Source organism: Ammospiza nelsoni, chromosome 1 (genome assembly GCF_027579445.1).
Source record: "Ammospiza nelsoni isolate bAmmNel1 chromosome 1, bAmmNel1.pri, whole genome shotgun sequence".
NCBI classification, from domain to species: domain Eukaryota; kingdom Metazoa; phylum Chordata; class Aves; order Passeriformes; family Passerellidae; genus Ammospiza; species Ammospiza nelsoni.
This window is the reverse complement of record NC_080633.1, coordinates 117,087,675-117,113,670: the sequence shown is the minus strand read 5'-3', so window position 1 is coordinate 117,113,670 and position 25,996 is coordinate 117,087,675. Positions and strand designations below refer to the sequence as shown.

General features: G+C 36.6%; 1 protein-coding gene across 1 annotated transcript in view; it reads right to left on the bottom strand.

The window, feature by feature from the left end:
• RAB2A (RAB2A, member RAS oncogene family) overlaps positions 1–25,996 on the bottom strand; it is a 42,613-nt gene that overhangs the window by 4,025 nt on the left and 12,592 nt on the right. Inside the window, exons 3-6 of the mRNA XM_059466896.1 lie at positions 22,709–22,776; positions 13,325–13,407; positions 11,883–11,975; positions 8,287–8,398 (exon numbers count right to left, since the gene is read on the bottom strand). Of these exons, the coding sequence (XP_059322879.1) occupies positions 8,287–8,398; positions 11,883–11,975; positions 13,325–13,407; positions 22,709–22,776 (356 nt within the window). The remainder of the gene's footprint in view (positions 1–8,286; positions 8,399–11,882; positions 11,976–13,324; positions 13,408–22,708; positions 22,777–25,996) is intronic.

Below are 25,996 nucleotides of genomic sequence, written 5' to 3'. Positions count from 1 at the left end.
TTTGGTTAAAGTTTACAATCAATGATTCCATTTTCATCTCTCATTTAGCTTTATAGGTCAAATAACACCTAAAATATGCATAATTTAGGAGGTGATTAACAACAGCTAGTAATTACAATAAACATACAGTTCTTTTTGTTTTAAAATACCAACACCATGCAAGCACACAAGACATGCTAGCTTCTGCACAAGCCTATTACAGCAAATACAGATCTAATTCAAATATAAAAAAGTAAACAGGGTTCATGGAGAGGAACAAATCATACCTTTCCTCATTTCTACACTGGAAGCATTTGACTGCTGAACTTGCCACCAGAGCTTTGTTTCCTAATTAACAGGACTGATATGTTTTCACCTTTAAAGGCCTTACAGCTCCCCAGAGTAATCAATCTACTGCAGCTCAATTACTGCACCAAGCACACACCACAGCCAGTGAAGGAGACTTGAACGACTGCAGCAGGAGCAGAGAGATATGAATATGCATAAACTCTAAGTGGGTGATCGAATCATCACAGAGGGTCATGAGAATTTGCAGCAAAATAATGAGAAGAATTAATCATTGCAGATTCACAAGGCACTTAGGAAGCGAGTTCGTTTTTCAAACACGTGTTACAGTTGAGAAGAAAAATTGGCTTTTGGCCAACTACGAATTGATTCAAATTCCTCCGAAACTGAAGTTTTCTATGTAAGGAAAAAAATTCAAACTTATCTTTGTTCCTGATAACATACTAATTATTGTAATGGCTTCATACATGTGCCCATTGAAAGGTGTAAGTCAACTTTGAAAATTCACACAGCTGGATTCTGTGAAGATCCTTACTTCTACTTCAGTGGGACATTAAACAGAACTTGAAGTCTTAAAAAAGTGTTATGATAACTTCATGTAAACAAGCACTTAACAATTGGCACTTCTAACTCTTCTAGAAGATGTTGGCTAAGTACACCAAGACTCTTAGAATTAATTTCATGAGAATTACATTAAATCTATAAAAATTGCTTTAGAGCAACAAACCAGAATTTTAACAGACTCCAAACTGACACAACTGAGAATAAATTAACTTTTGGGTACTACACTCAAGAGCAGTCATTGCAGCAATGCATCTATCCTCACAAAAACCAGTAAAACGCACTGGAAAAAAGCACTGCACCAACATAAAATTCCTTTTATGGTACACATGTACCATACAAAGCAAAAGAGTATACTGAGTTCAGTGCAGTATATTTTAATATTAAACATATTGGCCAAGAAACTGTTGATCTGAAAAATCCAAATATTCCATTAATCTTAGGTGTATCATTTCTGTTCTCTTGAAGTCATAATCTGACTACCCCATTGCCATCAGTGATTCTGGTGCATGACATATTTAAACAGCCCATACTGTTACTTTGCATAGCAAAATGCCAGGTTGCACTGGGCCACAGAAAGAATTCTTCTTTGAAAACAAATTATAAGGACATAGCACATAGAAAGTCTATCTCACATTCCCTTCTTTGTATGTATTTTAAAAAATTGCTACTAATCAGCCTTGAAAAGAGACTTGAATCCCTTGATACTTCCATTTGTCTCTCAGATCCATGTATCTTAACTTACGATTCAAAGAGTAAGCAGACTCAATCACCTGAGATCATCACTAAAACAGCAGTCTACCTGCTTTAAGACTATCTCATCAGATTTTGGCTAATGCTAGTGCTCCAATTATCAAGGACAAGAAGGTGAACTTGGTAGAATTGACTTCTTCCAAAAATCTCTTTTAATACTGCATGTTCTTGCTCTTATCTGGAACATGCAGTATACTATAAACTCTTAATTATTTATGGGCAGTTTATCCTATTTTCAGATTAACTGAGCCATAAATGCAGAAAGACAGAATGATTTCCCCTCAAATCCAGTTTAGATTTATTAGACCACATGCAGGGCACTGCAAGAACACAGCTGCAGCACCTCACACACCAGCTTGGATCCAGGTGCAGTTCAGCCACTTCCACACAAGACCTCACCAGCAAGCCCACAAGGACTCAGCTGGCTGCCTACCAAGCCTACTGCAGTTGCACTGTACATTCCCATAACGCTGCTGCTACTAAAACACCAGACACAGATACTCATGCTTCTCCATCCCAAATCAGGTCCAGGCTCATTTTCACCACTCCAGGGGAAACAGTAGCAGACTCACCCTGCATTTATACATAATCACCTGAAAGATGGCAATGCCCTAGTACACAGTGCCTCTGTTACTCATAGAAGGAAGTGAGAGACTTTTGCAAAATCAGTACGTTAGACTTCCAAATATAAAAATCTTTGACTAAATTTTGGGGAAATTCAAGAAAACAATGTATCTTCAGGAAAATGTCTACATTTAATGTTTAACTCTGATCATTTTCTAAACTCCAACTTGCTGATGCTTTTTGCATGAGACTGCACATAACTGTACCACAGCAATAAAAAAAGGTTGTACACAAGTTATTCAGTGACTTGTTTTAATGTAACATATTTTTCAATTGTGTGCTCATTATCACTAGGTTCCCAAATCATAGCAATATCCCTTTGAGGAAAAGTGCATTACTGTACAAGTGGGAAAGTGAGCCTTGCAAGATGTGATCTGCCTGTTGTGTCATGCCTGCACCTACTGCAAAGCCAACAAAAGAGGCTTTTAAATCACAATATATCAGTACATTATCATTTTAGATTATTTGTATAAGGAGTTTCCCAGATTATATAGCAACATGAGGCTCAAGAAGTCACGACTCACAGTGCTTGCCCCAAAAAACTCCCCTAACAACCCAAAACTGCAACTACAAAAAACACTACAGATACTGCATTTAAGGTAAATTAATCCTACAAACACTGAATGTAGAATTAAATCAACTTCAACATTCATATCATCACACAAAGAAGTAATACAGTTTTAACTACCCTTGAGACAAATCCAGGAAAAATTAATTCTGTAACTGGTAAAAACAATGCAAGAAACAGGTAAGGGAGTAAGTAAGTTCTGATACCACTGTCTCATGGGAGCTGTATGCAGGAGTAATAATAAGTTAGGGGCACCAGAATGTGAGTAGTAGAGCAGCTACATTCAGTTTTTACTTGCAGATGTCAATAATGTCACTTGTTTTTCTCAGAAAGCTATTGGAAGGACAACAATCTTAGGACTTTGCTATAAGCTGATCATAGCAGGAAAAATCTTGTAAATGAATTACTGATATGTTTCAAAACTCAAGACTACTAGTTCATCTTTGCCTATAATCAGGTACGAGAGCATGTTCAGCACTGCTAGCTCGTGGAACATGCTGCCCTCTGGTGGCAATGTTAAAATTAAGTTTAATGCATGGAAATAAAAATTTGGCAATCATTATTTCCTGGATTCTTTCTTACAATTACATGAGGAATGCTGAAAGGTTAAATGTACCACAAATTTTAACGTATGACCCAGCCAACACCTCGAATTTTCCTCCTCTCCAATTTCCTATCTTATCTTTTAGCAGTAAGATATGATATAGTTAGATTACTCTACTATTTAAGAATGCATTTGGAAACAGTAACAACATAGACAAGAAATGGATTTATGCCTAAAGTATTCACCATCCCAGTGTGTAAGTGGTGCTAGATGGCCACTTAATAAAGTGAGATTCCAAAGCTCTGAGCAGCTCTTTTATGCACCCACAGTAAGGCAATGCTTTTTACAGGTAAATTATCTTTCAGGAAGAAGCCTAGCACACTTAAAGGGATGCAGAGGGCTTAGTAAGCATAATAAGGTGCTATATAATGAACCCACACCCAAAAAGCACCCCAACACATTTGTAACCTTATATTTGAAGTATAGGTGCAAAGACACAAACCAGAAGTTGACAGCGATTTCTTTATGTCCCCATTGAGGGACAAACTTTCTGACAGACTGAGCTGATACATATTACTAGAGCTCAAACTGACTTAATAAGTTCTGTAACTGTTGTTGAACAGTTACCTGAGGGAAACCAAAAAAGATAGAACCCCCAGAACTAAGAATCCTTTTCTCCAGGAATCTACAGGTCAGGCAAGCAGTATCATAGATTTCATGTTCTTCTATGAAGACTGAAACACTTAGTTATCTGAGACTTTGTATTTTTATCATACCACAAGACGCCCAGAAGCCCCAAGAACCACGGCAGAGCCAGTGTTCCTTATTGTCAAGTTGGGGCACAATCCAAGGATTTGCCACAAGCAGCTAAAAACTGTGTATCCTCATTAGAGCCAGGCGTCCTGCCCCTTCTTCCTTCCTCTGCTGAACTGACACAAGCTTCAACCCCATTTTCTCCTGGGAGAAACTGACTAAAATGTCAGCTTCACACAGCTGAAAGGTCACAGAACTTTGATTTCCAGAACTTGAAGGAATATTGGTTTTGATGCAAATTAAGATAAACCTAACTTTTGGGTGGGTGTTTTTGGTTTTATTTAAAGACTTATGACCTAGAAATCCTGCTCTTTTGCAAGTGCTAGTCAGATTACCTCTTGTGTGTTACTTTACATTGCTATGAAAATTATTAACATCCTATGATTTTAAAGTTTTATTAACTAAATTCCTGCTTACTATATTACCATGTCAAACAACTGCTTGTTTCCCAGCTGTTAGTTGTGTTCAAGGAAGGTTAGAAGGGAAATTAAACACACTCTAAAAATCAGTTCGACTTTAGATGCCTCTAAGAATCTAATCTTCCCATGATATTTTCACTTTCACTCTTCAGAGAATATTACAAAAGAGCATCTCCTTTCTCTTACTGTGCCACTGTTGAAGCTACAGGAGCTTTGAATATTTGTTATTCATTTAAGCAAAAGCATGAAAGAAGCTGCCTGAAGAGAAAACTAAGTCATAACTGAAACAGAACCACTGAATGACCATCAAGCTCCATGAAGCAGAAGTGCTCCATTGCTCAGTTAAAACCATGAGTCCATTCAGATTTAATCCTAAATAATGAATTCACTGTTGCATTCTATTTATGTGCAGACAACTGGGAACAACACAATCAATGCTCTTAAGTTTGGCATAGACACCCCTGCATATGGGAAACAACTTACTAAAACCAACTCCCACACCAGGAGTCAGTGATACACTGGCACAACTCAAGTGAGAATAGCTTCTGAACAGTAATGCTGTTTAGCACTGCTTTGACCAGCATCCAGAAAGCTTTCTGGATTAAGACTGGTCCCATCAGTAATCATCATTAAAAGCAGCAGTCTGAAATTAAATAATAATGCACTAAGTTACTGTAGCTTCCCAAATACAGCTAGGTGTCCTTACTTCTTGAGAATCAGTGCACATAAACAGATTCAAGCCATTGATATGCCAGGGACAAAGAGTTAAACACTATGTGCTGTAAGGGACTACGTGGTCACCCTGAGGTCATGCTGGTGATTCTACTCTGCCCTTGCCCAAGCAGTAAGCTCTCAACAAACTCTGAACTGCACGTTGCAGGTAAGAGCACAATTAATAGTCACAAACTACTGCTGAACTACCAATGAAAATAACTAATGTGATAAAATTGCTAATGTCTCTTGCAAATGAGACAAAAGAAATTCCTATGTATTATGTGCTGGTTTAATGAGAGGTCAGAAAGTAATGGATGCTATGATTAAAACAAGTGCAAACCTGCGTGGGGTTTAGAGCCCATAGTTATGTGTGTACAAGTGAAAAGCCTCCCCATGGACATCATGGTGTTTTCTTAGAAAAACTGAATAAGCAACACTGAACTCTGCAAAGAGCATTTCAGAGTACACATCACCCATCCACAGTAGAGTAAATATGTTAACCAAGATGCCAAAAGTTAACAAGACTCCACCATGAGAAAGCCCACAGCCATTCATGATAAAGTGTACACCGCTCTAACTACAATCACCTTAGAAATCACTGAGGAGAAAAAAAGAGAAGCACAAAGTCAGTAATATTTTGATAGTTGGTACCTGTACAGCTTTTGACAGAAACTAAAAGGAAATCAACAACAACCTCCTGTTCAAATAAATATGAAGACACTAGCATTACCTGTCCTTGCACTGCAGTCAGATTATAAGCCTGTGCCTAACCTCCCTCCAGTAACCATTCTACCTTCTCAGTGACGCAGAAGCTCTTTTTACACAATCCCATTCCACATGAAATATGATGATTTAACCCTGTGGTCACAGCAAATTCTTAGAAGTCTCCAAAGTAACTATGAAGGATCTACTTCCCACTCCCTACTATCTATTACCTATTATGCAAACAGGATGGAAACTTCTCCAACAGCCTTGCACAAAACAAACAGCCAGCAGCATGTTTTCCACTCCTTATCATCCATTTCTATTCAAGATGTAGGTAATGAGACAAAATCCTGAAGAATATAATGAACAATTTTAAACTGTTTTAAGATCCAAGCACTGAAAAGGTCAGTGTACTGCTCCAGCTACGGATTTACTAAGGTATTCCACAGTGGTGGAAATCAGGATTGAACAAGGGAAACGGCTTAAAAAAACATTACCAACAGAAGCTGATTTGTTCATATAAAGAAACTGCTAGAAGTTAGGATTTTGCTTCTATAGCTGTTAACTACTCCTACATCATGCCACTTTTTTTTGTGTTTACAGAGAACATCATTTAAGGAATGCACTTGACTGTCACTGGAAAGGATTATATCCTAAAGCTTTTCCACCAGAATTAGTCAGTACATACACACACTACTCCCACAAGGAGAGGATTCTATGTGAACTTTCTGATAAAGAACTTCATGCTCATTTGCCTCCTGACAATCAGAGATGCATTAGATACTGGACAATTCATTCACTAGGACATATTTTTTGATGCAAAAAGAGGTGATAACTTTAGAATCAGGTGGTAATGAATTCTGTCAAAGTCATCTATAGCTTACTGTAACTTTTCAAAAAACTTTAATATTTTATAATGAAAAGGCTTTACCACTAAAAGAATACCTCATTGGTCACACACCATTTTGAATTTAGGATAGTTTAGGAAATGAATAGGGATGGATTATGTAGTATAAGAAGTTATGTCATTTTAAGAAAGTTCAGTGTGGATGAACCCAGTATGGGCTTTAAAGACATGTGAAGCAATCTTTCTGATGTACGTAGCACTAACATCTCAGCTGGAGCTCTTGGTCCACCACTGTACTTGCCTGGCTACAACACAGTTGGTTTTCTTTATAGCAGCCTGCATGGTGCTGTGTTTTGGATTTATGACTAAAACAGTGTTGATAGCACACTGATGTTTTAGCTACTGCTGAGTGTCAAGGTTTTCTATTTCTTACACTGCCCTCTCCTGACAGTGATTAGGCTTAGGGTAGGCAAAATCCCGGGGGCACATAAACCAGCCAGGACAGCTGACCAGACCTGGCTTGAGGGGTATTTCGTATTATATGATATAATGCTCAAGAAAAAAAAAACAAAAGGTAGTCAAAGTCACTGGTTCTCAGAAATTAAATTCAATTTGTTTGCAGGAAGCTGTGACTGCCTTTCTGTCACTCTTTGTCCATCTCTTTCCTTAATATTTAAAACTATCTCAGGCCCTGAATTTTATCTTGCCTTGTCTTTTCTGGTTCTTTCCCCTATCCTGCTGGACAGAAACACTGAGTGAGCAACTTGGTAGGTATTCACTTGCAGCTGAGTTCAGCCCACCATGACTACCCTTCAAGAAAGGAATGCAGTAAACCAAGGTGAGAAATGCAAGAATTCACATGTGTCCAGAAATGTGAACTGTAAGCCAAACTTGAAAAGACCTAATATTCAAATACACAGCAGACTACAGTAACCAAGGCAATGATCCTTTCAGCAGCTCTGTAGAGGACAGAAAATAGAAGCTGTGTGCAAATTGAAGAAGATTCCTACAAGGTAGTATACAGGAAAGACGATGACAGTACAAATAGCAAAGCACTGCAAGAGATTGCTGTGAAGAGCTCATGATATATCAGGAGCCTTCAGAACAGGTTACAGTGACATCTGCCAAGAATACCAATAGCTTGGCTTGCTTTGGACTAGCAAATCTACTCTAGCCTCACTTCTTAGATTTCACAGCAGACAGAAGTTAGCCATTTCTCTGATCAAATACTTCAAAAAACCCACAAGTACATTAATTAGGAAGTCTCAACAATATAATTAGTGCTGTGTAATCAATTACAACACAGAATAATATATAATATACATTATTCTCCTAATATAAAGAGTAGCTAATTCAAATTAAGGAACCCAAAATCTAGAGGAATAGTATCTATACAAACAAGTGTAATTTAAATCAACTGTTTTAGTAAGAAGCCAGTGTTGAGCAAAGTTACCTCCTCTACATTGGAAGCAGTTTTGGCAGATGTCTCCATAAAGATAAGTCCATGTTCTCGTGCAAATGCTTCACCCTCCTCTTTCTTAACTTCTCGTCTAGATTCTAAATCACTAAGATAGAAGAAAAAAGAAAAGTTAAATTACATGGTCTAACATGTCCATATAAAGACAGTTCTTCACAAACATGCTTAAAAGCCTGAGAAGCCAAGGGCCCCCATCAGAACTTGGGTATATAACTTGTCAAGCCCTTAAAATAGAATTATTGTAAGTCCTGCACTTACAGTACATGGAATAGTCACAGGCATGACACTTACTTGAGCTATACACTCTAGCTGACATAAATCTTATCAAAGACTTCATGAAATAGCTTTCTACAGGAAGAGTGTGTATTTATCTAGGTATTCCTTGAATATTAACTTTAGACATTGTTCTTTCAGTATATATCACTCTCTTCTATTATATTATTATCTACCAATTCAATACTATAAAGCTGAGCTGATAAAAGAGCTTTATAAATGAGTTATTTATACTAAACGCAATTAAAAATATAAAGTTTTTTTTCTATTCTGTAGCAAAACTTCCCACAGTCAATTTCTTCTCTGATTAAAAAAAACTTAAAAGCAGAATTAAGTTCTTTTGAACTGCATTAGCTGTTCTCTCCCAGTAAGTTAGCACTTTGGTTGTGAAACTCCTGGCCCTCCAGCAGCAAAAGAAATTGAAATGACTGTTAGACAAGTTCTTGCTTCCTGCTTTCAAAGCAATTTAATTCAAAATTGTTACCCAAAAAAGCAGAAAAAAACCCTCTTGGACTTGACAACTAGAGACAAATCTATTTGTCTAAGTCATACAGACATAAGCATTTCACCCTTACTTTTTAAAGCTTCTTTACTAACAAGCAATTCACAGTTTGTCCTTCTTTGTAAGTATATTACATCTTGAGCAATAAAAATTATATACTTATTACTCATGTATAAGTGTAAGATATATATTTCAAAGAATTTTCATCTAAGTTGTACATGCATAAATATCTTCCTAGGTACACATCTTTAACTAAACAGCATACAAATAGACATATTTAATGTGCAGTCAGTATACAAATAAAATGTATCATGCTAGATTTCAGTATTTGCCAACTTTGTAATTATACATATATTCAAATTATGTAATACTCACTGTGGCATCTATTTTGCAGCAAAGCAGGTTTTTGTAATATTTAACTAAATGCTAGCTTAGATGAGTTACAGAGTCAATACAAATCAGCACATTTAAATATTAAAAAATTTGAAGATAAGGATACAAGAAATATCTTCTCAAAACAATTTTGAAGTTGATGTTCATTATATTTAAGTACTCCTGGTATTAGCTGACATTATCTTTTTCAACCTGAGCAATGTCTTTATTTATTACTACCATGCTACTCTCAAAAATACCTTATTTAAAACCTTGATTCACTACAGTGTTGTTATCTCCATGACAGAACAAACAAGTAACCTCTTACTTGAAATAATGCAGTTGTATCAAAAACTGCAATGACAGCCCAATCAAAACTCAATACTGATACCTAAACATATTCTTAAAGATCTTTAACTGCTTCTACTAACCACAGTTGTCTTCCTCTCTCCATTCCAATAATTCGAAGCATTTGGTCTTACTAGATCAATATAGCTATGCTTTGTTCTGGAAAGAAGATTAAGTACAGTATTTGTAATGTTTTAACACTAGTATTTGTAATGTTTTCAACAAACAGCCATTATATTTCAAATTTAATTCTCAACACTTTTCAAATCCAGCAATAAGTCAGTTGTATGAACTTATGTCAAGTGCACTTTTGGGAGTCATAAGAGCAGTATTTATTCCTTCAAAACTACTATGCTAGCATACACATTCTTCCTTCCACCCACCTCTAGCAGTATGCCCTACCATAAGAACTCTTTCAGGATAAAGCAATAAAATTGAAGGAGTTTTCTTCCTGCTCTCCTTGAAAATAATATCCTTTAAAAAGTTTAAAATTTTAACTCTTAAAACTTTTAGTTCATGCGGCACCTTAATCTACAACAATTTACAGTGCATGTTTTAAGTGTATTTATTGTTTGAATAAAACCTAGTTGTAACTGGGAATTACCAGGCTAGCTGAAAGTAGCAAATCAGTCTGCATCCACAGAACACAAAACATGAAAATTTAGTTTAACAGCTAAGAATAATCAGAAAGAGTTACAGATGTCAATTAAGTATGCAAACTTATCTCAAGTAAACAGTACACTTTACTGTTTATCTCAGTGCCATATTTTTACTCACACAAGTATAAAAACAGTTGGTCAGGGCCATCACGGGTTTACCAAAGCTTCATTTAAGAAAACAGGATTACATTTTTTATATTAATTTGTCAAGATTATGCTTGACACATTCCTCAATTAAAAGGAAAGTTGTTAGTCATTTACCAGATAATGTAAAAAAAAGTTGACAAACTTCACAATTACTTAATATGTACCATGGTTTTCAGAAGGAGGTAGAGGGTAGTGGGGCAATGGGGGAAAGCAGAAGGGAGAAGAGGGGGAGGAAGAAGAAAATAAAAGTTCAACAGGCCTGAACAGCAAACTCAGTCTCACTACCACAAAGCTGCTTTCTCAGTAGTGTCTTAGAAATTGTGTGGCTGCTCATGAAATTTTCAGGGGCATGCATACACCCCATTATTTCAACTGGCACCTTTACCTTCAAGAATTATTGAGGTATGGACACAAGTTCCAGTCAATTACACAAAGGCTCATAATTACAGGGTTATTAAATTCTGAGCTGATGCTTTTGGTGTTTTGAAAAAATTCTGCATCCAGGAAAAAAAAAAAACTAGATATGATTTTTTTCATAATTCACTGGATCAAGAACGAGAAGAATTACAGATAATATATTCACTGATGTGTTTTTATTAAGACTTTCACTACCCAGTCTCAGCATCAACAAGGAATAATTTTATAATTTTAGAGAGTGTAGCTGATAAGACCAAGTAAGTGAATTTACCAGGAAACAATGAAAAAGCATTCTCTGACCCCCAATCCCAGCTAAAATCCTCTTCCCAGAATATGGAAGAGGACTGTAAATCAGAAATGTCTCAATCATTGAGGCATGCACTTCTTACATTTGAGAGAAGTTTTTGATGTGAATCCTGTACTATGGTCATCTTTTTTGAAATGACATTTTCTCTGATATGATACTTAACCAAAACTAAAGCACTTCAGAACACCTCAAATTAGGAATCACATTCTCTTTATAAGGGAGAGATCCAGGTGTTCCTAACTGGTGATTCCAGAGACAAAAAAGCATAATGGAAAATAACTCTTATAATCCATTGCTTCAAGCATTTGCAATCAATCCCTTGGAATAAAATTATTTCTAAAATAGATATTCAGAACATAATGTAGCTGATCCATGGGCTGCACATTGTGTTAATTTAAGTAGAATAAGAAAAGTTTTAGGCTCACCACAGAACTATGCACAGTGACAGAAGGGAACTTGAAGTTAACATACACCCTACAAATAAGAAAACTCAAAAGCTGAAATACAGATAAGTTCTCTCTTAAAAAATAACAGCTAAAAATTTTACCTTTTGTTTCCAATAAGCATTATAACCATGTTGGAATTGGAATGCTGACGAGCATCTTCTAACCAAGTTGTCAAGTGGTTGAAAGTGTCCCGCCTAAGTACAGAAGAGAATGAACATTAAAAGCAGTATTTTAAGAAATCTTTCTCCTGTTAGTCCACTATTCTACTTGAATAATCAACTCATTTATTGGTGCACATGCTCTACGGATAAAAGCTAGTAATCCCTTTGTGAGAGGGAGAATGGGCAAACAAAAATTTAGCAAACAAGCAGTGTTAATGAACTCTGCCTAAAAAGTAATTGAAAACATGTTTGCTACAAAGAGTAAAGATGATTCTTAGAGTTGTAGGAATCTGTAATTTTATATACATATAAAAACTGAACAGAATTTTACAAGTACCCATCAGCTTCACCCAAGCCAAAGAACAGTACAAATAAACACATACTCATACAGTAAAATTTGTTTTGCTGAAAGCAGAAAATGATTGATAATTTTTAAGTGAGTTTAAAAGCTGAATAATAAATTTAGCAGTAAAATCTTTTAAAGTGAGGTACGTGAATGTGACACATTACAGTTTTTACAGAAGGTGTAAACTAAGTAATAAATCCCATGCTTGTGGACTGGTTTTAAGATATTGTATTTTATTTATAAATCAAAGACTCATTTGCTGGAAATCCAAAGGAAAGAATATATTGCTTCTTGATATTTAAACATAAAAAGGGAACAAAGGATAAAATATCTAGGAAATCTCCAGTACAAGTGGTTGCTCAATGCAACAAGTGCCAAGACCCACAGGAAACACACAACTCAAGAAGACTTTGGAGCCTGAACATTTTCATAAACCAGCCAGAGTACCCACAGCTTTATAGATAGACTGTATATAGATACTTTATTTAATATAGCAGGGAAACTTCAGTAACTTCGACCTACTAAAAAAGTATCAGATTAAGACCTGTATTTTCTAAACCTCATAAACACATCAATGGTACAAGTCTACAAGTTTCCTGGTATTCTTTACATAACCAAACTTCTATGTTTTACTATTTCACTCCTTTGCAGAATAGCACTTCAGCAAAAGTAATCTACTATAATTAATGAAAAAATATCCCTCGTGATAATAAAATACTAGAAAGGAAATAATTAAATATTTTCAGGTATTTCTCCATAAAGGCAACCCAGAGGGTGATAGTCAATAGTTTATAAAAATATTTTATTTCATTCTTCCCGAATGTTATGCATGCTTTCTCAACTGCTATACAGAGAAAACTGGAAGTATATAGGTTAGTATGCTATATCTTATTAGAGCAGTTATAAAAAAGTTGACGCAACGTTAGATTACCAGTATCTATACACAAAGCCAAATTAGATGAGACACTTAGCACTACTGTACACCATAGCACAATTCTACACAGACACATCACTGAAATCCAGTTGGTATTCTCACCTTGTAATGTCATACACTAGCAAAGCCCCCGCAGCCCCTCTGTAGTACGATCTTGTGATGGAACGGAAGGACTCCTGCCCTGCCTGTAGAACAAAGTTTCATTACTTCATATCTAATACTTGGTTTTTGTTCCTAAAAACCATGACTTAGAGTCACAGGATCATGGAATTCTACTTTTGAGAGATGGAGAAGAGTATGGATGGGAAATCAGAAAGGGGACAACTGCGACAAAGTCACCAACAGCAGCAAGAGAAGGCACATAGGGAGAAGACACCAACTACAGCACAGTGCTGTTAAAAAAGAAAAAAAAATCGGAACAAGACCTCTAAACCTTTTTTGGCAATCCCTGACAACCCAATTTACTGAATGGCTTCACAATACATGAATCATTATTAGAGCACAGAATGGACTCCTAGCAACTAAGCTCTGAAGACAAATTTGAAAGGAAGCAAATAACCCAGAGCTTCACATTTGAATTCAATAACCCGCTCCCTGGGGCAGCTGTTGACACTAGAATAAATAAAGTCCATTGTAAATAAATGATGAATGACATCTTTACGCCCACCATCTGCTGGTGTAAAGGTTGTTGGAAGGCCAAGGATGCAGATTTTATCCGTTATATCATAAACTGCAGCCAGCTTTCAACAGTCTTCAGATGGAATTCTTTCAGTAATCATTTTATTAAGAAAAAACAGAAAATGGTTGTGAATTCAATTTTACACAATTCTGCTCCACAGTTAATCAATTTCCCCTGTACTTGATAAATAATGCTTGTCAAAGCAGCTACAGGATGCAAGAGTCATTTTCATATACATTCTAATTTATGTAGACTCTATGAAAAACTTCACAGAGTCTACATAAATTAGATAGCTCTCACAGAAAAGTATTCTGTAAAAATTTGAGCACCTAAAAGAACACGTTCAAAAGAATACAGTGCCGAAAAATAAATATTCATGGTTTCAGATCTTGAGCTCTTCATGCTCATGCTTTTCAGAAGAGCTATCTAGCACTTGACACTTGCTAGAAATATTTACTTCTAATATTTAGCAATAACAGATGTTTTAGCATAATTCAAAGATAACACAAAACATGCTTAAGAAATACTAATGTTGAAAAAAACTCTATGTGCAGTAAATCTGTAGAACTATAGGAAATTGTCTTGATTTAAAAACATTAAACACAAGAAAGAAATATTTATCAAATACAAGGAACCATTCAGGCATGCCTACAAAATTAGTATATGGACAACTTTTCCTTCTCACAGTTACTGTACTTTTCTTAATAGTACATCTTCTTAAATTCAAAGAGAACTTCATCTAGATACTGTCACTCAACAAGAACAGTGGCACAACAAATTTAGATGTTTTCAGTCTTCAGAAAGCATCCTTCTCTTCCAGAATAAACAGTAACTTCTATTTAAGAAAACATTTTATCTTAGCCATTCCAGTGGAAACAGTTATAAAATACACTATAAAACAACAGTTTCAACACCATTAGAATACACTCACATACACTCTTGGCTAAGAGTCCAAGTACACCTTCATGTAAACTTTGGTAATAGAACACAGACAATGAGCAGAACCCACCAAGAAATAGTAAAAAACAAATAAGCAACAGTTTTTTAGTGTAATACCTGGTTTCCTACACAGAAATTCAAGTAAGATTTACCACCTTTTCTTAGTGTGGTGAGTAGCTCAAGTGGATGGTAGACAAATGAAACATTTCCCTGCCAAACAGACAACTTACTGTTACCAAGGTATTCCATACATTGCCTAAAATTACACATGACCTGGACTTCACCTGACACATTAAGATGGCCTGTTACACCTTCATAAATTCCATCCTGACATGTGAAATTGTTCATCTCCCTGAGTAAATTAATCATGGTCAAGCAACATTGTCAGAGGTTCTAGCAGATCTCACAAAAACGTATGAATAGTGAATTCTTAAAAGAATCACTTCTAAAAGTTCACTATATAAATACTGAAACTAGTGTAATCATTTTAATTGTGTATTACTTGACAGTGGTGAAATTTAAATATCACTGCTTCCTTAAGCAAAGGGTGGAAAACAGTACCTCCTTTGGTGAAGAGATCACATTTTCCATATAGCAATAATGAATTTAGGCTTACATATACCAATGGACAACAAACTCAATTCCCTTTCATTCTAAGCAAAAGAAAACTGTTTCTGGAAAGAAGCTCCACAATATTAATGTTTTATCTATAACATAAAAATGTATTATATAATAGAAATCTCTTATATATAAAAATTTACTGTCTATTTTAAAGTATCATTCTGAATGAGACCTAGGTCAATATAGAGTCAATATAGAAGGTCAACATAGGGTTAGGCATGCAGCATATATTCCACAGCTTTTTTAAGCATCATTCTTACTTTACTTCTTCATCTGTTTTCTCTGTCCACTTCCCTTTTTTCCAAAGGGGACAAGCTATTTCAAAAGTCTAAAGAAGTCAAAACTGAAAGAAAGTCTAGGCTATTAGCCAAAACTGACTTTAAAAACCTCAAGTGTACTATAACTATACTTTATCAGTCTTACAAAGAAGGACCTACCCCAGTTAAGCTGCTTGTTACAAGGAGCAACAGACAGAAGCCGCAGTATAGAAGCTCAGTACAAATTAAAATCAGCTTCAATATCAGAGAAGGGCCCTTTATCTTAAGTATGATTTTGTTATTACCATCCCCTCCATGTTCCTGCAAAATCCAGCACTTTTTTTAATCTCTCTTCCATATGAAAAAGTTTCTTCTCACAGAAAGGGACCCCTGGAGGTCCCCATTCCAATCCCCCTGGCTCAGGTAGGGCCATTCAAAGCAGATTGCTGAGTTCCACATCCAGATGGTGGGGGAGGCAGGGGGCAGTGGTGTTAAGAAGAGCAGGGGCAATAGTCAGGAAACAAATGTTAAACATGGTGTTTGCCAAGGCCATATTACATCCAGTACAGGTGACACAAGCTTTTCTCCATGATAATTCCAGGATATACTCACTGTAGTGGAAATGGGAAGATGGAGGATGCTTCTGGTAACAGCTAGACCTGACAGCTACTTCACACACAAAAACTCCAGCTCAGACATGGCTGCCTGCAGGAACCTAGAACATGCATCCTCTCTCTTCAGAGAAACAGGTGCTAGGTCTGACATGAGTAGTTCACTCACTAATCACGAAAAAATGAGAGCCTCTGATAAACAAGAAATGTTTTAAGTGCTAAGTAACATTCTTTTCTGGCTGTTTTCTACTCTGTAAGCTTTTACAATTCATAGCATAATGGTTCACAGAAACAAGCAAGCTTTCTGATAGCAGAGACTTGTCTATATAGACAGTTGTAGAACTCATAGGTCTTCAAGCAAGTACAAAAATCTTCATCCCTGCTTCAACTGCACAGACATATATCCCATGTGCTTTTCAAAGTATACTTCAGTATAGAGACCAAAGCACAACTTGAAAGTAACAATGCAAGCAGAACATGAAGCAGGATCAATCACCTCAGGCCACTAAGATACAAGATTTAGGACCTATACTAGAGTTTTTAGTAACATTTAAGCTATGCAACTGTTATCATGGACACAGTATCTCTGGCATATTTAAAAAAATACTCCAAGTGTTACTACTCCTGCGGAAATGTAAGAAAATACAGATACTGCAGAAGGTATCCCCTGAGGAATTGCAGCTGTGCTAATTACCAAAGATTAGGAACAGGCCTGCCTTTAACAGGCCACAGCTGTGTCCAATGAAGATGAGTTCTATAAAAGAGTGGATGAGCCGGTTGAAAAGGGAGCTGGAGTTTGTTGGCTGTGCTGTGAAGGAGTCAGTGCTGTGAGGAGACGCCTATGAGAAATCACCAAGGCATGGAGCTTTTGCAATAAGATGACAACAATTCCCACAGGAAATCTCGGTGCCATTTCCAAGTATGCAGTGTAGTTGCATCAGCATGCAGCATGCTCAAAACTGGGGACAGAACATTTCATTGATGTTGGGAATTATTATTTACATGTTTACACTTTTCTACATTACAAAGAAGACTAAAAAGACATCTAAGAAATAACCAACTCGCAAGTGTCACACCACCTGTGACAGCTGCCAGCTGGGAACTACTCCACAAAGTTGATCCCTGGAATAAAATGTTCCAGAAAGAAAGAGGAGCAATACATACCTTTAAATATAGTTTTGGTAGTTATAAATACATTAACAGCCTCTAAGTCACATGTCAACTTGTTTATACAAATGCATTAATCTGTCTTGAAGTCATGTCTCCAATCCAGAAAATCAAAGAATTTTAAGGTGATTTACTACCATGTAGGACAAATAGACACAGAGGCAGTGTAAAAATAAAAAAACAACCCCTGCTGTTCCAGCAAAGAGATTCCCAAACAAGAACTAAAAATACTTATGAAGAAGAATCTATCATAATATATAAAAGTCTCAGAATTTATGTGACAGCTTTAGTCAAGTTACATGTTACTTGAGAATAACCCTGTCAGCATGCAGTAAGAACTGAAATTTCAGGAGGACTAAGGTTCTCTAAGGATCAAACTGTTCATATGTCTAAATACAGGTAACTTGTACATCTGCTTCTGATGGTGTTGAATAAATGTCACTTAGATAGCCAAAGCAATTCCCAACACATCACAGAAACAAAGCTTTAGCGTTCCATTATCAGAAATACACTTAGAACTTGGAGGAAACTGTATTTGAAACCTTTAGGTTTTAAGTAGCAACCCTCACTAAAATAGGAGTTTTCCTGTGCAAAAAAGTGATTCATGCACTTCCCGTTTAAGGCCTTATCCTAAGCAAGAGCTTGCTCTTGTAGAAATCTTGTAATTATTGCAGAAAGCATGGATAAACTGCCAAGAAATCAAAAAACAATTCAGAAAATAACATGCCAATATATAGTATTTCAATAACCAAATACATTTAAGCATGACAAAGGTTTATGAACACTAAGCTAGAAAGCATATCAAGTTGCCTCAGCTTCCTAAAGCGACATCATGGGTGTGAAGAGTTGTTTAAGCTACTGGCACTGAAGCTTAGATGATGGTTGTATTAAACAAACAGCAACAGGAATAACTATTAGACAGATCTCCCTGCCTCATCCTTCAATCCATCGACCCAGAAATAAGTTAATCCTCCCACCTAGCAGCAAACACAGTCTGTGACTGATGATCAGACTAGGTTCAGAAACTAAAGTAGATTCTCTCTAAGTTCTTCCTGCAAATTCACAGCAGTAGTGTAACAGAGGGCCATGAGATGCAGCAATATGCATGCAGGTACCATGGTTAGAGTGTCAAACTAGTAAAAATGTAGTAAAAGAATACATCAACTGCCACAAACATATGAGTATGCTCTGACTACTAAAGCAAGTAGAAAACATCATGAAGTTAACAGTTAGTAAAGGGCTCGTGGGGGTGAACCCTATATCCTAGCAATTGTCAGAGACATGAGGGTGAATATTAATTTAATGAATGAAGAGAACTTTATTTCGTTCTAATAGATCCAAACCGATTGCAAACACAAGAAAAATATCTTAATTTCCATGAAGAATTAGCATATTCAGAATATCTGAAAGGGAAATATGCCTTTAACAATTATGCCTCCAGTCTTCCACAAACATGCTTTTTTATGAAAGCTCTCAACTACTAGAAAATGCTATAAATTAAATTAGAAAGTACACTTGTGTGGAAATCAAGAAATTACATGAAATTGGTTTATAAAAACCAATTATTTCAGATATTTAGTCTGTCTAACCAGGACTAAGGTGCTATATGAATTAATGTTTTTAAATAATGAATTTCCATGAAATAAATCTGAAATAGATATTAAAAAGATAGTATTCAAGTACACAGGAAAAGTCAGTATTCATACCAATTTAGACAACATCAGCATTACTTAGTGTCATCATGGATCTCTCTTACTGCAGTGTCTGACAGAATATCCTCTTTCAATTACTGCTTATTTTTTCTCATCAACAATGACTTGTTAAGTAACAGTCAATGCAATACAGAACATCCCCCTCAACAACAAAACCAAGGCCACTGACTCAGCCTGGTAACAAGCACAGTTATCTCTCTACAACTATGAATGTTTTCTGAGGAGAAGCAATTTTAATATTTCTTAGTCTTATGCTGCTGCCACAAGACAACCAAACTTACCTACACAGCTTATTTAAACTCAAAAAGCTTAACAGCTTCCAGAACAGTCATTTTAATCCTGACTAGCTGCTGTAAAACCACTTCTAGTTCTCTAAAAGTTACGTGTGCAGCTGACACTAGCTCAAACACCACACTTCCACAAAAGAGTTGCTCAACTTATCGTAACAGGCAATTACCAACTAAGCAGTTTGGACAAAAGTATTTCTCAGTCCGTCCAGCTACTGAAGCCATTACTAAGACTAAAGATGCAAGGGAAGAAATAATCTAAAGAGACACAAACAAACAATTTGGTCCAACACCTCATCTTTACAGACCTAAAAACACTGAAAAGGAATAGTGAAACCCAAAGACTCACAGAGCTAAACACCTGGGCGTGCCACAGCACACACAGCAGCAAGCTTGCAGAGCCCAGCACTGGGGAGATCCAGAACAGCCTGCAGCTGGGAGAGAACAACAGGACACTATTTGCTTGTGCAGACATGAACAGCAGTAGAGCTGAGACTGCTACACAGAACATTAAGAATGCAAAGGCCACACTGAGTATCTTTCATGGAATGTAGATTTTTGATTGGGGGTTTTTTGGGGAAGGAGGGGGCTGGGGCTAGGTGTGTTTTTGCATCAGACTAGTTTTACTAGACTACCAGCTCACAGGACCAAATACTGGACTACAATTTCTAACAGGCATATGTGCATTCCTTAAGCATATCTTCCAGTCTGGCCTCATTCAAAAGGAATTCAGTTTGTGTACTCCCACATGGAAAACAGACTGCAGTAAATAGAATTAACTTCTGTAACATGCTCCTAATCCAAACTAGGATGATAATGAAAAAGTAAAATATTATTGAGCTATCATACAAGAAGGACACACAAATGGATCTCACAGACATGCAACAGTGTTAGCTTCAGCTGTCCCTGTAAGGTGCAACATACTCCTGCAGTGAGGTATGCTGCAGCTTCCATGTGTTCCCATTACTACAACAGGGCTTTCCTTGGGGCTGCAGTGATCTGCTAAAGACAACACAAAATGAGCACTGTTGCACAGAAATATCTGGCCAGAAAAACCTGAATTCTAGAGTTTGATTCTCTTAAGCAAGTGAGTTCATTGTTAAGCAATCCAAACAAATTTTATCAAGTTCTCCACTTATGCCTCTGTTCAAGATTCATCCTGTTCAGTGATGGATTGAAAGCAGATGTATAAGGCTAGCACCAAATAACAGAAGGGCTAGTGCTGTGACTCAGTAAGCACCAACCAAAACCATAAATAGTTCATGTGTTTCCTTAGCAACAGGTGTAAAATGAACCTTCTCTCATCAAACAGAAGTTGTTACAGCTTAATAAATATAGAGATAGCATGAGTAACACCTACCAGTTTTGGCTAACAGTAAACCAAAAAATGCTCAATGCAGATAGAACACAGTAATCTTAGTCATTATGGACATTTGTGTACCTTAACACTCATAAGTAAAATATCTCTTAAGAATTACCTCGTCATATTTCTTATTTTTGCTATTCCTTCAGCATCTTTGTACCCAAGATCAGAAATGATACAGTGGAATTCAGATATGCTGATAAACCAAGACTGGATTAGAAAAGAAATATCCTGTGTTTTAAAAATCATATTAGATACAGTTAAACTTTTAACTAAGTCCAGTACACTATCATTCACTGCACAGAATTTATAAATTATTAAGTACATCAGCATACAGTCTACTCAGTGTATGAAAGCTTTCAATTAATATTTTTAATTTATGTATGATATATTTAAGAAGCTAGCCAGAAGCCTCCCTGCTCGAATAAAATTTATAAATTATAGTCAAAAGCACTTAGGTTGCCATTTTGGCTGGACAATTTGCATGCATTCAAAACAACAACCAGACTGCAAAGAGCCACTGAGTCAGAGGCACCAGGAAAGGCATGATCTGCTGAAACACAGCTGAACTTCATTCGTTATCTAAGGAGATTAACAGAATCAGTTCCAAAGCCAGTAGCAAAATTAGTACTTTTGCCTACAGACAATCTGCTCCAATTTTAGAAAACAAGGACCAATATAGGTATGTAGTCACATGGTCACACTATATACTAAGGGTTTGATTATAAAGCTGTTTTATGCAGACATTTACTTGTTTTTGAACTTAAAAATATTCAGCCACCTTGATAGTCTGCAATCCACAACTATAATAGTAAAAATGCCCAGAGCAGAAAAAGCCCAAAGTAAGCTGGCCATATCTTTCTATGTCTTTTTCTTAGAACTTCCAACGAGGCAAAGGTGCCAGGTGCCTTTTCAAGTAAAGAAGCTGTAAAATAAGTAAGATCTTACCTATGAAGTTCACTGAAATATTAAATTTTTTTACATTTTTATATACACATGCACATATGTAGGCATGCGTTTATGAATGTATGTCCATCCACTGATTTGCTGTACCACAAAAAGCACATACATGAGTCTAGGGACCATGTACCTGTCCTGTCAGTTTCTAAAGGTATCCTAAAATGCTTTTAGAAAAGGAAACAGGCAACTCTGTCTTAGGGAACAGTCGAATACATTTAAAAGATATAGCTACCAGTATGAGCATCTTAAACTTGCTTCATCACAAGTGCAGACAGTGACGCTGACTGCTTTATAGTAAAGCGACTGACAACACAAGAATAGCCAATATATGTTCTTAACCTCAAAAGTCAGTCTGAATTTTGGAAGGTGTTTTGAAACTTAGAGCATTTACCAGTCCCTTCTTGACTGAAATATTTACTGTCTTGAACTTGTGTTTTTAAATATCCTATGAAAAGTGAGCCAAGTGTTTTCTTCTACCTTGGAAATGCAAACATGTCCTCTAGAGAACTCTTGATTAAAGGTAGCAAACACATCACAATTTCACAACAGGATTTTGTCTTTACCAAATCTTGCATGTATGCACAAAGAAAGATTGTTTAGAGAAATGGAAATTCTTGGCAATATAGAAGACTTAAGCCAAATAGTGAGGCAGTATGAATTCCAGTCTTATAAATCTGACAAAGCTTGAGGAAGTTACAGTGCAAATGCCAAACAATACATCACAACAAGAAAAGGATATATTAGCAAATTTTTAACTTCACAGACACCAAAGAAAGCTGCAAGACGAAGTACATAGTCTATGAATGCTGATGATAGAGAGCTTAACCAGAATAAAGGGAAAGTGAAAAGTTAGTGGAGCAAAATGGTAAACAATTTTTATGATTACTTACCGTATCCCATATCTGAAGCTTTATCTGTTTTCCATCAATAGTGATCATTCGAGCCCCAAATTCTACACCTGAACAGATTTTACAAAACATTACATTATTAGCACATATCAGAAAGAAGAATGTCAACTACTACAAAAGCAAGAACATAAGTTTAAATTCAATCAATGTTGTAGGAAAATACTCTCTTTCACAACCTGCTTTTAGCCAATTTTCCAGCAGCTTGAAAAAGCTTTCTAGAAGAAAGGTAACTGTTACTGTCCAAGCATCTGGGATGTATTTCCAACAAAGGTTTCCAAACCACTTGGTAGCTCTAGATTACAGGGAGAAACACACCCCTTTGAATGTAAACAGGAAATTGAATAGTCACAGTTATTTTAACACTCTACCAATGACTGATTGCTGGGGCCAGTTTAGAAGAAATTCAACCTACCATTCCTTATCAATAAAATGATCTATTAAGGGAGCATACAAAGTCACCTTTGACAAGATAAATTTTATTACTGTATTAGTTAAAATTCACCTGTCTTTATGAAAAAAAAAAAAAATAAAATCCAAAGTTCTAGCTAGTTAAAGATCAAGTTTTATAACTGAGGGGAAAAAAAGTGTGTTCCAAATAGACAAAAGTAACTTCTTCAGTAAAAAATTCAGCCTTCTATACCATTTTAAAAGCACTTGAGACCATAAACAAAGTCATGTATGAACTGAGGTCATTCATGCAGCAGTTAAAATCTAACAAATGGCTAGAGATAGTGGACATATTTAAATACTATCACGCTTCCATTAATCTATAACCATTATTTAATAAAAAAAAAGATCTGCTAGCTGAAGTTTCACTTAAATTGGTCACTGTCTAGACGTGGACCCAAGACATTCAATTACGCAGCCCTGAGTTGAAATATTCCAAATGTCTTTTCAAGAGCTTGCTTAGAATATTTGAGGGTGCAGTGTTGCTTCCTGTGGAATGACTTTTGGGGAAAGGGGCAGAGTTCCCCAACAGGATATTGCAGCCAAATAAAAGCCATTGGCCAAAGACCATTGTGCTTTTTAGCAACCAAATAATTTGCAGCAACTGTATGCAAAGAAATTGAAAAAATGGAGGTGGAGAGGCAGCAAGGAGGAAGCAGGTGAATGACACTGCTCTTCCTGAAGTTGACTGTAAAGCCAGGGGAAGGTCCTTGCCCTACTACACATTTAAACACTGAAGGTTTTATCTGATCTCAAAATGTGACTATAGAGCTGCTGATTTAAACTCAATGACCATCTTAAATGTTTAGCTTCTGCAAACAACCCCATAAAAATGAAAACTATATTTATCTTATTTTATCAAAATACATGCCAGGAAAAAATACTGAATTTGAAAAAACACAAACAGTTTGATGGCAAGCTTGTTCTCAAGGAAGGAATAGAAGCTGACCCTGTTTATAATAAGGATGTGTCCTACAGGCAGTGGGCAAAACAGCTAGAATGTTTACAATGGTTTATTTAATCAACACATTTTCAGGACTTTTAATACAACCATTAGGGCATTTATTAGTTTAACTCAACCCACTCCATCTCCCCCACAGGGGCATTCATATGACTTTGAACCCATGTTCTTTATTTATCTGTCTTTCCAAATCTGTTGGGGTAATTGGGAGAACCTGGCCAAAATACACACATGCCTTCACAGTTAAGGTGGCATTTCCAGCCTCTTCCAATGCCCTTAGGGATGGCTTAAAAACAGAGGCCAGACAAAACCAAGGAGAATAAAAAGCAGTTATATTTACTGAAGGGCCTTCAGGTACACAGGGCAGATAAAGGCCTCCCTCCCCCGAGGGGCTACACCCAAAAATGGATGACCAGTCATGGGTTTTCGTACTTTTGTAGGTTTGGGCCATATGCATATTGGGGGCTAATTTCCCAATTACAGAGTCAGGTAATGAACTGGTTTACCCCAAGTTTGCTCCCCCTCCCCAAATCACTTCTGTTTACGTTTTCAGGGCCTGAGACAGTAAGGTGTCTTTGATTTCCAGACCTAGAGAGGAACTGTTTTGTCTGACCAAAATTTGAAAAGAGTAGCTAACACTCTATATGCAGTTTAGAGTTATACTAAAGAATTGCAGGATTACAAATACATGAAAAATATAAAAGCTAAAATCCTTCTTCCCTCCTTTTCAAGCAGCTTCCCAGGCTCTATTACTACATTCCTCACTATGTTGCTTCCAGGTTCACCGCCTCATCTTACTGGCTTCACTTTCTGCCCTGCTCCCAGATTTCAGCTAACAGTATGCCAAGCAAGGAACTGGCACTACAACCACCCTGCTGAGGTGAAGCTGTTCCCCAGTGCCTATCAGTCTGAGGTGACAGGGCTGCCAAATGCATGAGTGATATATAAGGTGTCATATGTTTGGCAGGCCTAAAGAAGAAAGTATGATAATAAGTCATGCCTCCCTAAAGTACTCAGGCTCTTTATTCAGCCAGCCTATCTGCTGCCAAGACCTCACAAATATTCAAAAACTCATGTTAGCCAAAGAAATTGAACTATACAACAGGCACACACAAGGTGTGGAAGGACTGTCAAGAGAAAGAGAATTCATAATCAAGCCACCTGATACATTCTGCTACATGAAGAAAATCTGTTTATATTTCAAGCAGCTATTTCAGTACTCCCAAACATAGGAAGCCTACCTACTCCAGGGCACAAACTAAAAATAGAGACTGGGATACATTTTGTGCAGGGCTCATGATTAAAGCTGATAGGTTCCTTGAAAGAGCATGAACAAGTTGAAAGGTTCTGTAACCTCCTCTGAGACTAGCATCTGTTATGCTTAACATCAAAACTGATCTGCAGACTAAATCTGCCCTAGAATTTACTACTACACAATTCCTCTTATTTTGTGTGGAAAGATAAATAAAAGTTGGTATTATTTACTGTAGTTAGATCAGAGGCAATGTGTCAATGTGTATTCATTCCCCTGGTATCAAATCACACCAAACACAAATGGTCCACATCCAGTTGAAGAGTTGGGAAAGAAAATCCCTATCCTTTCCAAAAGCAAATACATTCACACTTCAGTCCTCTATTCAAAAGTCAGTTTCCCCAAATAAATTTTTTTATTCATTTTTAAGGGTAACTTTGCTACAGTTTATCTCTAACTTGTCTTCAAGGTTTTGTGGCTAGGGTACTTTACGTTCCCTACCACAAAAATGCCACTTCCATCACTATCAGCGCATTTCAAGCTTGTACAATTCTTCTGTGCCTGCTTTTCTGAAGAGAGTTTAGATACTGCAGCTATGAACTTTTCAAAT